Below are 13984 nucleotides of genomic sequence, written 5' to 3'. Positions count from 1 at the left end.
CAGTTGTATATGCATTCAACTGAAATGTGTCTTGATGTTGCGGGTCATTTTGACCCATTTCCACTTTTGAGTTGTCTAAAATACTAGTTAACCTGTTTGTTTTCTCCATGAAATGAAATACCTTTTCCTCATTTAGGGTCATGAGCCTAACTTCAAAACGTGGACACTGGTATGTTGTGGAATGTCTATGCATATTCTGTATACAAACATGATGTTGTGGGTCATTTTGATCCGGAGGCTTTCATGTGTATCGATATTGGCACGTGTCCAAAATAAACAAGTGTCTCTGTATTTTGCTTTAACTGGTTCTGGTTGCACTTGTATGATTATGTTTGGGTGAAAATGAGTTTCCAAAGCTTCTCCTTCTCAGTGCGAGAGCAGCAGATCTCTGACACAGACAGTCAAAAATGAGCCCCGAAAGATTTTCAGTCAATGAAGCCTTATCACAAATTCTGGACTGTAACAGTCAAATAGGAGAAGAGGTTTCAGAGATGGAGGACAACGCTGTTGATGATCCAGATAGTGCATTTTTTCTTTGGTGAAGAGGATTCAGAGGAGGAGTCCGCCATACCATCACCTACATCAGATGAGGAGAGAGAGCATACAACAACCATCACCCAGAGAAGAGAGGACATGAAAGTCTAAAGATGGGGCTATAGAATGGTCACCGTCACCACAACGAAGTCAAGGCAGACTGTCAAGCACACAGGTACATTGTGTTCAACACACGGAGAGAAAGACTGTGAAGGGATACTTTTGAACAATAGGGTCAAATGACACCTAAGTGTTATCGTTACTGGGAAATACAAAAACAAATACCTACTTGGGGAAACAAATGCTTGTTCGTGAGATATGTTTGACAAATAGTTATTAAATATAGAGTTTTGGTATTGTATTTCTTCTTCCTGAAAGGTCTGAGAAGACAAAATAAAGTTGTCTTGTTTTTACTTGATTCTTTGACTGTCTGGAGTGTTTGAACTGTGCGGGTCAATCTGACCCATCTCACAATGGGCGTAGTATTTTTTTCAGCAAAGCACAAGCACAATCGCCCAATCAGAGGTGCGGGGGGCTGCCTTAATCGACATTCCACATCTTCTGCGCCAGGGGAACAGTGGGTTAACTGCCTTGCTCGGGGGTAGAACGACAGATGTTTACCTTGTCCGCTCTGGGTTTCGATCCAGCAAACCTTCGGTTACTGGCGCAACGCTGTAACCACTAGGCTACCTGACGCCTAACTAAAGAAAGGATCATAAACAAATTCCACATCAGCAAAAAATTACATTGGAGACCATTGGTACAAACAAAACAAGTCCCAGTTTTAATACATTGAGTAAACATTTCCACGCTAAATTATTGTATATACATTATGATCTAATGAATCAAAAATATATGGTAATTGTGTCCTCAAGAATTAGGCAGTTGAGTCTATTTGATGCAATCTAACTAACGTGATAAAGATACCCCCATCAAAATCCGTCAGATTAAACTATAGATATCTGGGGTGGAACGCGGCAGAGCCCTGATTGTCAGACCAATCGGTGGTGTTCTAAGCGCAACGTTTACTGTGTATAGGCGGGGCCCTACGCGCAGCGCGTACTCTGTGTATAGGCAGAGGCGGCACTGACTACAACCCCAAAATCGCAGACACTGTGTGCCTTTGTGCAAAGATAGAGTCGTAGACATCCCACTTTGGTTTCCTCATAAAGTTCTTCCACAGTGCTTGAATTGTTTACTTGAGAGTACCTCCATCTGATTTCTCGATGATAGTCCTCCAGTTGTGTGTTTTTCTTTGAAAGTCCATTTGGGAAAAACATTTCCTCTGCCATTACTTTGATTTCCTCAACAGATTTCTTTTTGTCAACATAGAGGTGTCTTGTACCGCCACCGTTTACTGTCCTGACTTGCTTGAACTCTTTCCCCTTTTCATTGAAGTCCATCCAGCCTAGTTCAATTATTCTCTGTTTCTTCTTGGCATTGGTATTCCCCAACAATCCCGTTTTTAATCGTGTGGTTTGTTTATCCCTAACAGAGCCTAATCTGCCTTTCAAGCTCTCTGTCATGGCATCCATGTAATTCGCTTGGCTGCAAAGTGTGGATAGTCCGTCTCCATACTCTGACAAATCACTGTCCGCCATGAATGGGATGACTGAATTATCAATCTGCAAAAACATGGAAAACAATGTGTTTATTATAAACAACGGGTTGTTTATTATAAACAATGATTTGTTTATTATAAACAATGTTTCAATTGTAAAATAATATTATTTTTGACTGTAAATGTTGTGCTACTAATTGACCACTTAACATCCATTTCACCAACACTAAATATGGTTTACTCGCCAAACACTTACACTTTCATTTGTTTCCACTGGTACGCCCTCCTCTTTAATCCAGTCCTCTTCAATCCAATCATCTGCATAATGGACAATCCTCCTTTTCTGTGAAAAGTCCAAATAATGAATATTTAATTAATTATCAAAATGATCAGTTGTCAAAATAATATACAGTGCCGTCGGAATGTATTCATACCCATAGACTTATTCCACATGTTTGTTGTGTCACAGCCTTATTTCAAAATGGATTAAATAATGTTTTTCTCACCCCTCTACACACAATATCCCATAACAAATTTACATAAGTATTCACACACTCAATACTTTGTAGAAGCACCTTTGGCAGCATTTACAGCTGTGAGTCTTTCTGGGTAAGTCTCTAAGAGTTTTCCACACCTGGATTGTGCAACATTTGCCCATTATTCTTTAAAAAAACTGATTGAAGCTTTCCCAAATCGCGCAGCAGTCTAAGGCACTGCATCGCAGTGCTAGAGGTGTCACTACAGATTTGGGTTCGATCACGGGCTGTCACAGCCGGCCGCGACCGGGAGACCCACGAGGCGGCGCACAATTGGCCCAACGTCGTCCGGGTTAGGGGAGGGTTTGGCCGGCTGGGATGTCCTTGTCCCATCGCTCTCTAGTGACTCCTTGTGGTGGGCTGAGCGCCTGCAGACTGACTTCGGTCGCCAGCTGTACAGTGTTTTCTCCGACACATTGGCGTGGCTGGCTTCCGGGTTAAGCGAGCAGTGTGTCAAGAAGCAATGCGGCTTGGCAGGGTCGTGTTTTGGAGGGCTCATGGCTCTCGACCTTCACCTCTCCCGAATCCGTACGGGAGTTGCAGCAATGGGAGAAGACTTTAACTATTAATTGGACATCATGTAATTGTGGAGAAAAATGTGTAAAATGTAGACACAAAAAAATACAAATTCTTCAAGCAGTCAATTTGGTTGTTGATCATTGCTAGACAACCATTTCCAGGTCATGCCATAAATGTTCAAGTAGATTTCAGGCAAAACTGTAACTCGGCCACTCAGGAATATTCACTGTCTTCTTAGTAAGCAACTCCAGTGTAGAGATTTGGCAATTTGTTTTAGGTTATTGTCCTGCTGAAAGGTGAATTAATCTCCTAATGCTGGTAGAAAGCAGAAAAAAACAATGTTTTCCTCTAAGATTTTTTGCTCCATTTTGATAATTTTTTATCCTGAAAAACTCCCCAGTCCTTAACGGATTATAAGCATACCTATAACATGATGCAGCCACCACTATGCTTTAAAATATGGAGAGTGGTACTTAGAAATGTGTTGTATTGGATTTGCCCCCAACATAACACTTTGCACTCGGGACAAAAAGTTAATTGCTTTGCCACCTTTTTTCCAGTATTACTTTAGTGCCTTGTTGCAAACAGGATGCATGTTTTGGAATATTTTTTACTCTGTATAGGCTTCCTTTTCACTGTCATTTAGGTTAGTATTGTGGAGTAACTACAATGTTGTTTATCCATCCTCAGTTTTCTCCTATTACAGCCATTAAAACAGTTTAAGTCACCATTGGCCTCATGGTGAAATTCCTGAGTGGTTTCCTTCCGGTTCAGTAACTGAGTTAGGAAAGATGCCTGTATCTTTGTAGTGACTGGGTGTATTGATACACCATCCAAAGTGTAATTAATAACTTCACCAGGCTCAAAGGGATATTCAATGTCTGCTTTATTATTTTATCCCATCTACCAATAGGTGCCCGTCTTTCGAGGCATTGGAAAACCTACCTTGTCTTTGTGCTAGAATCAGTGTCTGAAATTCACTGCTCAACTGAGGGACCTTACAGATAATTGTGTGTGGGGTAAAGAGATGAGGCTAGTAATTCAAAAATCAGGTTAAACACTATTATTGCACACAGAATCCATGCAGCTTATGTGACTTAAGCAAACGTTAACTACTGATTTTATTTAGGATTGCCATAACAAATGGGTTGAATGACAAGGAATTTTTTTATAATTTGCAAAAATGTTCTAAAAACACAATTCCACTTTGACATTATGGGCTATTGTGTTGGCCAGTGACCAACAAGCTCTATTTAAAGCTGCAATATAATATTTTAGGCGACTCAATCAAATTGAAATGTGAGTTAAAGATCTGTCTCTCATTGAAAGCAAGTCTAAGAAGCAGTAGATATGGGTTGTGTGTTATATTTCTATGCTTCCCATCTCCTTTTTGAGTCTTTTACTTTTCAGTTTTGTACACCAGCTTCAAACAGCTGAAAATACAATATTTTTGGTTATTGAAAATATCACAGCGGTTTAGATGGTGCAATGATTCTGTACACTATATACAGTGCATTTGGAAAGTATTCAGAACCCTTGACTTTTTTTCCCCACATTTGGTTACGTGACAGCCTTATTCTAAAATGGAATAAATATTATTTTTTTCTCATCCATCTACACACAATACCCCATAATGACAAAGTGAAAACAGGTTTAGACATTTTTGCACATTTATTACAAATAAAAAAGAGATACCTTACTTACATAAGTATTCAGACCTTTGCTATGAGACTCGAAATTGAGCTCCGGTGCATCCGGTTTCCATTGATCATCCTTGAGATGTTTCTACAACTTGGAGTCCACCGGTGGTAAATTCAATTCATTGGACCTGATTCAGAAAGGCACACCCCTGTCTACAAAAGGTCCCACAGTTGACGGTGCATGTCAGAGCAAAAACCAAGCCATGAGGTCTAAGAAATTGTCCGTAGAGATCCGAGACAGGATTGTGTCGAGGCACAGATCTGGGGAAAGGTACCAAAAACGTTCTGCAGCATTAAATGTCCCCAAGAACAGTGCTCTCCATCATTCTTAAATGGAAGAAGTTTGAAACCACCAAGACACTTTCTAGAGCTGGCTGCCCAGCCAAACTGAGCAATCGGGGGAGAAGGGAGGTGACCAAGAACCCGATGGTCACTCTGACAGTGCTCCAGAGTTCCTCTGCAGAAATGGGAGAACCTTCCAGAAGGACAACCATCTCTGCAGCACACCACTCAGTAAAAGGCACGACAGCCCACTTGGAGTTTGCCAAAAGGCACCTATAGGACTCTCAGACCATGAGAAACAAGATTCTCTGGTCTGATGAAATGAAGATTGAACTCTTTGGCCTGAATGATAAGCATCACGTCTGGAGGAAGCCTGTCAACATCCCTACAACGAAGGATGATGGTGGCAGCATCATGCTGCGGGGATGTTTTTCAGCAGCAGGGACTGGAAGACTAGTCAGGATCGAGGGAAAGGTGAACGGAGCAGAGTACTGAGAGATTCTTGATGAAAACCTGCTTCATAGTGCTCAGAACTGTAGACTGGGGCGAAAGTTCACCTTCCAACAGGACAATGACCCTAAGCATACAGCCAAGACAATGCAGGAGTGACTTTGGGACAAGTCTCAATGTCCTTGAGTGGCCCATCCAGAGCCTGGACTTGAATCTGATCGAACATCTCTGGAGAGACTTGAAAATAGCGGTGCAGTGACGCTCCCCATCCAACCTCACAGATCTTGAGAGGATCTGCATAGAAGAATGGGAGAAACTCCCCAAATACAGATGTGCCAAGCTTGTAGTGTCATACCCAAGAAGACTCCTGACCTTAATCGCTGCCAAAGGTGCTTCAACAAAGTACTGAGAATGGGTCAGAATATTTATGTAAAAACCTTTTTTCTTTGTCATTATGGGGTATTGCTTGATGAGGAAAAAACAATTTAATACATTTTAGAATAAGGCTGTAACGTAACAAAAATGTTTGTTACGTTACAGCCTTATTCTAAAATGTATTAAATTGTTTTTTCCTCATCAAGCAATACCCCAAAACTGTGGAAAAAGTCAAGAGGTCTGAAAACACTGTATTGCTTGTTTTGTCACAAACTGAAATAAGGCGAACTATTAGAATTTTAGCAACCAGGAAATGGTGTAGCGATTTTTGCATATTGCATCTTTAATCCAGTTTAAATTCAGGCTGTAACAACAAAATGTGGAAAAAGTCAAGTAGCATATTAAACGTTGTGTGGTGTTTCATGTTTTTTTTGTTATTCACCCAATGTTCTTGGGTCTGATGGACCCACAACATTATTGGGTTAAAACAATACAGCCTTAATTTCCATACAAATACTTAAAACGTTGACTTATATTAATTACAAGCAATATAGAGAGCATACATGGTTAGTATTTGCCATTTACCTCTGCTAGATCACATTTATCAATAAAAGCTCTACTCGAAAAAAGAAAAAAAAATCTATTAGAAAAATCTATTATAATCAAGATATGGGTGTAATAAATCAAAGGTTATATTGTACAAATAAACGAAACAAGGTTTTCATCACTATCGATGTTTAATGCTTTGAACTGAACAAATTGGAAGGACAAATTTTACTTACAGTATTTTATGGAAATGATAAATGAGCCTCATTGGTACACAAATTAAGGCCGGTCTACACACCACATGAGGGACAGAGTTTTACTGTGTGTGTGCTGCAAATGTATTTCTTGCACTTGACGCATGTGTACTGTGTCTTCCTGTCCTTCTTGGGTCCACACACGTCGCAGCGCTTCTTCTTGTTGCTACCAGTTGCAATCTAGAATGATGAAAACACTTAGTTCAGGAATTTGACTAAACATCACACTCACTCACATATTATAGCTACAGCAGGCCAAGGTAGGAGAGTCACACACACACACCAACATCACTCAAACTTACTTCCGGTATTGGAGTAGTTGATTCCGTGGGTCAGGCGGATGCAGCACCAGCATCATCCTCCTGAATCCTCCTCACGATGGCTGCAGAAGCTGGGGTCCTTGAGATGTTGCCTCCTCTGGATCTGAGGTCTGACCAATGTCTTGCCCAGCTCCTCGAGAAAGAGCCGTCTTCTCTGGCGCTTCCCTCTGTTCCAATCTGGGTTCAACGCCATCCACATGACATAAGTGTTGTATGCTGAGATGTCCAAGAATATCACAAGTGGCCAGCATAGGGTGCTTCTTTTTGCAGCGGCATGTGGTAGCCAGTCACCAGCTTGTTTAAATTGTCCACCCCTCCTTTTGTGCCATTGTATAATCCATTATGATTTCTGTTTGATATTCCTGGGCACAAATTCTCCCATCCCTATGCAGCGTACTCAAGAATTGATAGACCTGTTGTGTATTCAACAGCTGAGGCGGGAGCTCTGGCTTGTTTTTCCGTATCCCTCCTACCATTGTCAGCTTCCTCTTGAGGAGCTCCTGTCCCAGCTTGCGAAGTAAAAAATAAAAAATAAAGTTAATCGCAGGTGATGTGGCCACGGAGTCCCTGCGTCACGTCCAGGACAACCTGCATCCCTTGGTCCCTCTGGGAAGCCAGGCTCCATCTGGCTTCCCCTTATACACTTAGATGTTCCATGCATATGATGAAGCAGCATCACAGGCAGCCCAGACCTTGATTACATATTTTGCGAGTTTAGACTGTATGTACTGCCCGAAGGGGCAACGGTCCCTAAATGGCGTAACCTGCTCATCAGCAGTAACGTTGAGCACAGGGTTGTAAAACAGTGGAAGGCTGTCCACCCACTTGTCCCACACTGACCTGATTGCAGCTAGCTTGTCTCTCTGCCGCAGAGCTGGTCTGGTGTCTCGGTTATAGAAGCGGATAATCCTGGAAATAATGTGGAAGTTTTCCAGAGACATTGTTGCACAGAAAAGTTATATGCCAGTTTCTGCCTCCCATAGGGATTCTGTGGACTCACCATTCAATCTGAAAACACCAGTAAGGATAATAACCCAAAAGTATGCATGTAAATGAGTTTGGTCCATCTCCTTCCATCCCTCTTCAAAAACACACATTCCATCCAAATTAGCGCAGTCCAGAATGATTATCTGGATGGTGTCTGGGATGAACAGTTCATTAGAAGACTTTATGTCCTGCACATGAGTATCTGCGTCGGCTCTGGTTGCATCCTTACCACATTGGCATGCGGGGTGGCTCATTCCTTGGTCAAGAAGACCATTCAATTTGAATTTTGTCATCTATACTTCTCCTCCTGCAGACCGCTGATGAGCTGGTTGGTGACAGGCTGGTCCTAAGGCTGGTTGAGGGTCAATCTCACCCTCCTCTTCCAACTCACTGCCAGACTCCAAATTGACAGAGACATGATCCTCATATTTGAAAAATTCTTAATCTTCCAAAGTGGAAGGAAGACACGCCTTCAAGACTAGCTTCTCTCTGAAAAAAGTATTTCTAAAAGGCCCCCTGAGCAGAGATTATTTTTGCTATACTTAATTATTGTGGTAAGAAGCCACACACAGAAAGCTATTTATTTGTGTCCCTCCCCCAATTTGCACCTGGCTGGGGAAGAGCGTGGGAAAATACGGATTTTTTTTATTTTTTACAACGTATTGAAATAATGTATTGTAATAACATTGTGCAGGTTCCAGGCAAGACATTGTGTACTTTCACACACCACAAAGGGTAAAGAGTGTGCGAGAAAAGCGGGAGACAGGAAGGAAGACAAACAGGTTCTTCGTGCTGTTGAAACAGCACCCGCAGAGAGGAGGAAGGCACATCGCAAACCTTTTTTTTTCTCTCACCTACAAACACACTTTTATTACCCTCTGGTCCCGTGAACCCAAACACCACATATTTAATATAGATGTGTAGGGGAGTGCACAGTGTGCACTCAATGAAAATATGTTATTTTACAAGTTGTTCACAGAAAATGAGCCAAGGCAAATGAGTCTCAGGTTTTTCATTTGAGTAAACATTGAAAGTGGGTCCCACAGACCCGAACACCACACAAGGTTAAAGCATTCAGTAAAGACATAAGAATACAAGGATGGTTTGGTCCGTTTCATCACTGGTATACAATGCATTAGTGGTTGAAATACGCCTGGCATAATGAACTTTTCATGTATTTTCCGCTATGGTAAAATGTCTCTTTAGGTGACACAATGAAAAGGGCTTTTATCAAAGACTTGAATGCATACCACATGCAGGGCTGCACTGCAGACCACAGGGGATGCTTTTATTATCCATACAGTAATAACAATAATAAAAATTAAAAAACAAGTTAATAGTTAGAATACCAGTCCCACAATCACACCAAAAAAACATGTACAGTATAAAAAACTATATATATAATTTGAAATAAAGTGGAGGATCTTATACATGGTACTGTATACAAGCATTAGAATAGGAGAGGTGACTTTGCTAAATTGTTTCACGAAACGGTTGGCAGCGACAGTTCCACCACCGCTTATTGGCTCCTGAAGTAATCAATTTCCATCACCACTATGTTGTAAGACAATTTTTGTTGCACTGCCACCATGTTTGCCGGTGCAGATGTCCCTTGCCCATCATTCACTGAGGCCATTCATTTAATCTGTTAAGCCAAACAGCCTTTCTGCTGGTCTCATTTGACACTAGCCACTCCTTCAGAGTCACCTCGTTTCTGTCCTCAATCTTTACTGGCACCAGCACGTCCCCGGACCGGAGGCAGATGTTATGCAGCACAGTGCACATTGCAAGCACTTTCGGGATGAAGAATGGGTGGAGCTTGAGGGGCGGAAGATGTGCCAGCACTTTCTCATGATGTCGAAGGTCCTCTCGATGGGGGAAGAGAGCCTTGGCGTGGTTCTGGTTAAACTGATCTTGCTCCGGGTTCTAATCAGACTTTGGATATGGTGTGATGAGGCACACAGGCGCCTGTAGACAGGGGTACACGCCGTTGCCCAGGAGGAAACATCTGGGGGGAGGGTACAGGGCACTTTTCTACAGGGGACTATGCCTGAGCACCTTCAAGTCGCTCATAGACCTAGGCAGCCCCGCGAAGATATTGATGAAGCGGCATGTGGTCGCAGACCCCTTGGAAGTTGATGGTGGGAAGGGGATGTTCACCTGGACATTGTTGGGGGTTCGGTGCACTGGGGATCTTGACGTGGCACACGACTACTGTCCACCCCCCTTGAGACAGTTTTATAGGAGGTCCCGTGGACCAACCAGTAAATAAAGACAAGGATCTTTAACGTTGCCATCTATCTGTCATGACCAGTCAGTGACATGGAGAACAGAATTCAGAAATTCCCTCTTAAGTCATTAGTCGGGATACGTGTCTCGTTCAGGATCACAGAAGACTTTGAAGATAGGAGTGGATGGACTCAGCTTACTGCACTGAAGTGGAACCTCCGTTCTGTAAGAAGACGACGAATTGTATGTAAATAAACACTTAAAGGGACTTGGTAGCCTGCCTGGTAGTCTGAGGCCCATGTTGATACAAAGGGCTATTTCTGTACATTTAATAAACTTCGAGTTTATATTTTATTGTTCTCCATTGTCTTTTGAGGGGATTTGAGTTTGTTCATTTCCTATTACTGCAGGACCTTGGGAGACGCAAAGCACTTGAAAAGCTGGTACAAGATTCCTTCTTGAAGAACGTTTGCATCGTTTGGTTTGACTGTTGGAATGCAGTGTTTTAGTTCGCTTTCCCATCCTTCGTAATGTCTGATTCGTTTCTATTTTATGACCACAACATGGCTCAATAGAATCAAATCATGGAATGAAGCACTGTGCGAGTTCCATCTTGGTGTGTGTGTGTGTGTATAGGTCACAATCAACCTGATAATCGCAACCATGTCAACATCACGTGCGTTTGTATTACATAAGCCTTCATTCAGATAAAAAACCTCTGAGGGGGGAAGGGGACTGACCTGATGCTGGGTCATTGATGGTCCTGGAGTTTCTTTCTCCTCTGTTCCGTCGCTGCGGTCTCCTATTTCTTTTCCATCTCGCCACAGGCTTTGGCTCCACTCCTTGCCATACACCATGTCCACTTTGGGACACGGCTGCTCACCTGCAATTACAGTTGCCATTACAGTAAAAAACAACTTAATCTTCAAATGAACTTATTGTGTGTCTAGGGGAGGAAAAAATAATTATCCACTATTCTCAAACAGAGTCGTGATGTATCCATATTTCCAATACCTATTGGGCAATGATGATTTACTGTCGCACTCACCGGTCATTGGACATGGTGTGTCATGTTCTGTGCCTTCATTCATTTCCTTCTTGATGCGAAGTACTTGTATTCCATCCTTCTCCATGGCAACAACTTTTAGGCCTTCCCCTTTATTGAAAGCTGTAGCCTGCATCAAACACAATGACGTCCCACATGATTTCCACTAGGAAACAACTGCACATAACACATAGTACATGCATTGAACACCTCATCTGAATATACAGGTTAGTATATAATTATAGGCAATTCCACAATAATTGACTGAGATATTTCACTTTAAAATATGTCAAACTAAAAAGAAATGATTGCAGAGTTAAATAAAGCATACAACTCTGATGATAACAGAAGATGGTATTTTACCAAATAAGGCTAAGTCCATATTATGGCAAGAACAGCTCAGACAAACAAAGAGAAACGACAGTCCATCATTACTTTTAGACATGAAGGTCAGTTAATACAGAGTTCAGAACTTGGAACGTTTCTTAAAGTGCAGTCGCAAAAACCATCAAGCGCTATGATGAAACTGGCTCGCATGACGACCTTGACGATCTTTTTATGTCTGTAAAATTAATTACGTGAGAAATGGTGGTTGAAATGCCTTTATGCCCAAATATTGATATAACCTAGCCTTATGGCTAGGGGGTAGAAGCTGTTAAGAAGCCTTTTGGACCTAGACTTGGCGCCCCGGTACCGTTTGCCGTGCAGTAGCAGAGAGAACAGTCTGACTAGGGTGGCTGGAATCTTTTTTTTTTTTATGTTTAGGGCTTTCCTCTGACACCGCCTTGTATAGAGGTCCTGGATGGCAGGAAGCTTGGCCCCAATGATGTACTAGGCCGTACGCACTACCCTCTGTAGTGCCTTGCGGTTGGAGGCTGAGCAGTTGCCATACCAGACAGTGATGCAACCATTCAGTATGCTCTCAATGGTGTAGCTGTAGAACTTTTTGAGGATCTGAGGACCCATGCCAAAAAATGTTGGTTTCCCGAGGGGGAAAAGGCTTTGTCATGTCCTCTTCATGACGGTCTTGGTGTGTTTGGACCATGATAGTTTGTTGGTGATGTGGACACCAAGGAACTTCAATCTCTCAACCTGCAGTGTATCTGCAAGCTGTTGGCCAGAACGCATATACCAAGACCCTAACCTTACCATTTAAAAATGTGAACTTTAATGGTATAGGGCCTTCCCAAGGATCAGTCCGTTACCATGGAACTGAGTTTATACCAAAGATGTTTTATAACTAACACAAGACGGACCACAGCCTGTCATATCCAATGGGAACAAATTATTCATAGTTGGCAGAACAAAATCTAGCCGGATCCTATTGGCGTGTTCTAGCATGTTTCCGTTTGGGAACGCCTATTCTGAAGCGCATATGCAGTAACTCCTCTTTACCATATTTGGCATTGAATATATATCCGGTGAAATATCTGGTTTATTGTTCCATCTGTGTTTATACAATATACTAACCTGGGATTGGCCTGCTGGCTCCAGAGATTGCAGCCTTGCACGAGTCTTCTCTGCACAAGCCTTAACATCTTCCTTTGTTTGGACAAATTGATCTATATAATTACCATAAACAGAAACCATGACATTTTTATTTGCCCAGAAAGAAATCGTGTAACGTTAACAAAATCAATACAATAAAAAGCTTTCAACTATCCACACACACTACCTTACCGCCACCAGCTTCGGCTACATGACAACCAAGAGAACGCTGCTCCGCAGCTAGTTTTGCTTCCAAATTTTGCATCTTATTTTTATTCGACTCGTTCTCGGCTTTCAGTGCTTCGTTCTCCCGTTTACTCTTGGACAACTCGTCGCGAAGGGCCACAGCACTGCCCTCTACAAGTCTGACTATTTCCACGACCGCTGCCCTCATTACCGCGTTCATGAGAGAGGTTAGCTGACTTTGGAGGTGGGCAGCATTCTCCATTGTCATTTGCTAGTAAATCTTTAACTTTGTTGAGAAAACGTGAATATTTAGACTTGATCTAAATCGACTCGTATCCTCCACGTTTACCTTTTCCCTGGCAAAACAAATGGTTGAACAATGGTTGTGCACGACTTCCTATTTGGGGCGGAGCTATTGACGAGATTTATCACGAGGTCACGCAATAAGTATCGTGTTGTGCGAATACAAAATTCATTTCGAATTGAATTCGTTTAATTTGAGATTGATTTCAAATGTAATGGCCATCAATTCAACTATACAACAAGCAACTGTGATGTCACTAGTCAAAATATTATGTTTACTTAATGTGCTACAAATGTCTCTCAAATTATGTTTTAAATTCTATTTCTATCTCAATGTTCCTCGACTGTAACCTCAATATTCATCAACTATTTCGAATACCACTAAATTTCATGTCTGAAACTTAGTCGATCTTATATCGTTTGTCTGGGGCCAAATTAAAGTTTTTTTCCTCCTAATTTCGCAAATCTCCGTTTTGGACAACACCACACATAAACCTCGATATGAGTCAAACATGTATTCTAGTGTCAAAATTGACTACAATGTGTAAATAGGATCATTTCGGTCATAAAGTCTTGTCCAAAACGGAGATTTGCGAGATTAGGAGAGAGAAAAAACGTCACAGAATAAAGAATACCATAAATTTCCATTGGCTTGGGTTTATTTCAAAC

The 13984-nt window shown here is 41.8% G+C and overlaps 1 protein-coding gene across 4 annotated transcripts; it reads right to left on the bottom strand.

Annotated features, from left to right (window-relative positions):
- Positions 1-1295: 1295 nt before the first annotated feature.
- Positions 1296-13433, bottom strand: LOC115138156 (uncharacterized). 4 transcript variants are annotated; one of them, XR_010465333.1, is made up of 8 exons: positions 13019-13424; positions 12809-12900; positions 11342-11468; positions 11034-11176; positions 7060-10516; positions 6740-6937; positions 2352-2438; positions 1296-2159 (listed from the first exon to the last, which is right to left on the bottom strand). XR_010465333.1 is itself a non-coding variant. In XM_065025514.1 (6 exons), exons 1-6 carry the CDS (start codon positions 13278-13280, stop codon positions 1581-1583), a joined length of 1290 nt encoding a protein of 429 aa, XP_064881586.1. In that variant the 5' UTR covers positions 13281-13433; the 3' UTR covers positions 1296-1580. The 4 variants fall into 4 exon arrangements, 2 of the variants coding, with proteins under 2 accessions (XP_064881586.1, XP_064881587.1); XR_003864896.2 differs by lacking the exon at positions 7060-10516 and having other exon boundaries at positions 13019-13426; XM_065025514.1 differs by lacking the exons at positions 6740-6937; positions 7060-10516 and having other exon boundaries at positions 13019-13433.
- Positions 13434-13984: the final 551 nt, after the last annotated feature.

This window comes from Oncorhynchus nerka, linkage group LG12, assembly GCF_034236695.1.
Source record: "Oncorhynchus nerka isolate Pitt River linkage group LG12, Oner_Uvic_2.0, whole genome shotgun sequence".
Classification (NCBI taxonomy): Eukaryota; Metazoa; Chordata; class Actinopteri; order Salmoniformes; family Salmonidae; genus Oncorhynchus; species Oncorhynchus nerka.
Note: the sequence above shows the minus strand (reverse complement) of the source record. Positions and strands in the feature narration are given on the sequence as shown.

Excerpts from the sequence above, each read along its gene's own strand:
- LOC115138156 (XM_065025514.1), bottom strand. The coding sequence starts at position 13,280 with ATGACAATGGAGAATGCTGCCCACCTCCAAAGTCAGCTAACCTCTCTC. Across the intron at positions 11,469-12,808 it reads AGCCAGCAGGCCAATCCCAG|GCTACAGCTTTCAATAAAGG; the intron begins GTTAGTATATTG and ends TGTTTGATGCAG. Across the intron at positions 2,160-2,351 it reads CAGTGGAAACAAATGAAAGT|ATTGATAATTCAGTCATCCC; the intron begins GTAAGTGTTTGG and ends ATGTTTTTGCAG.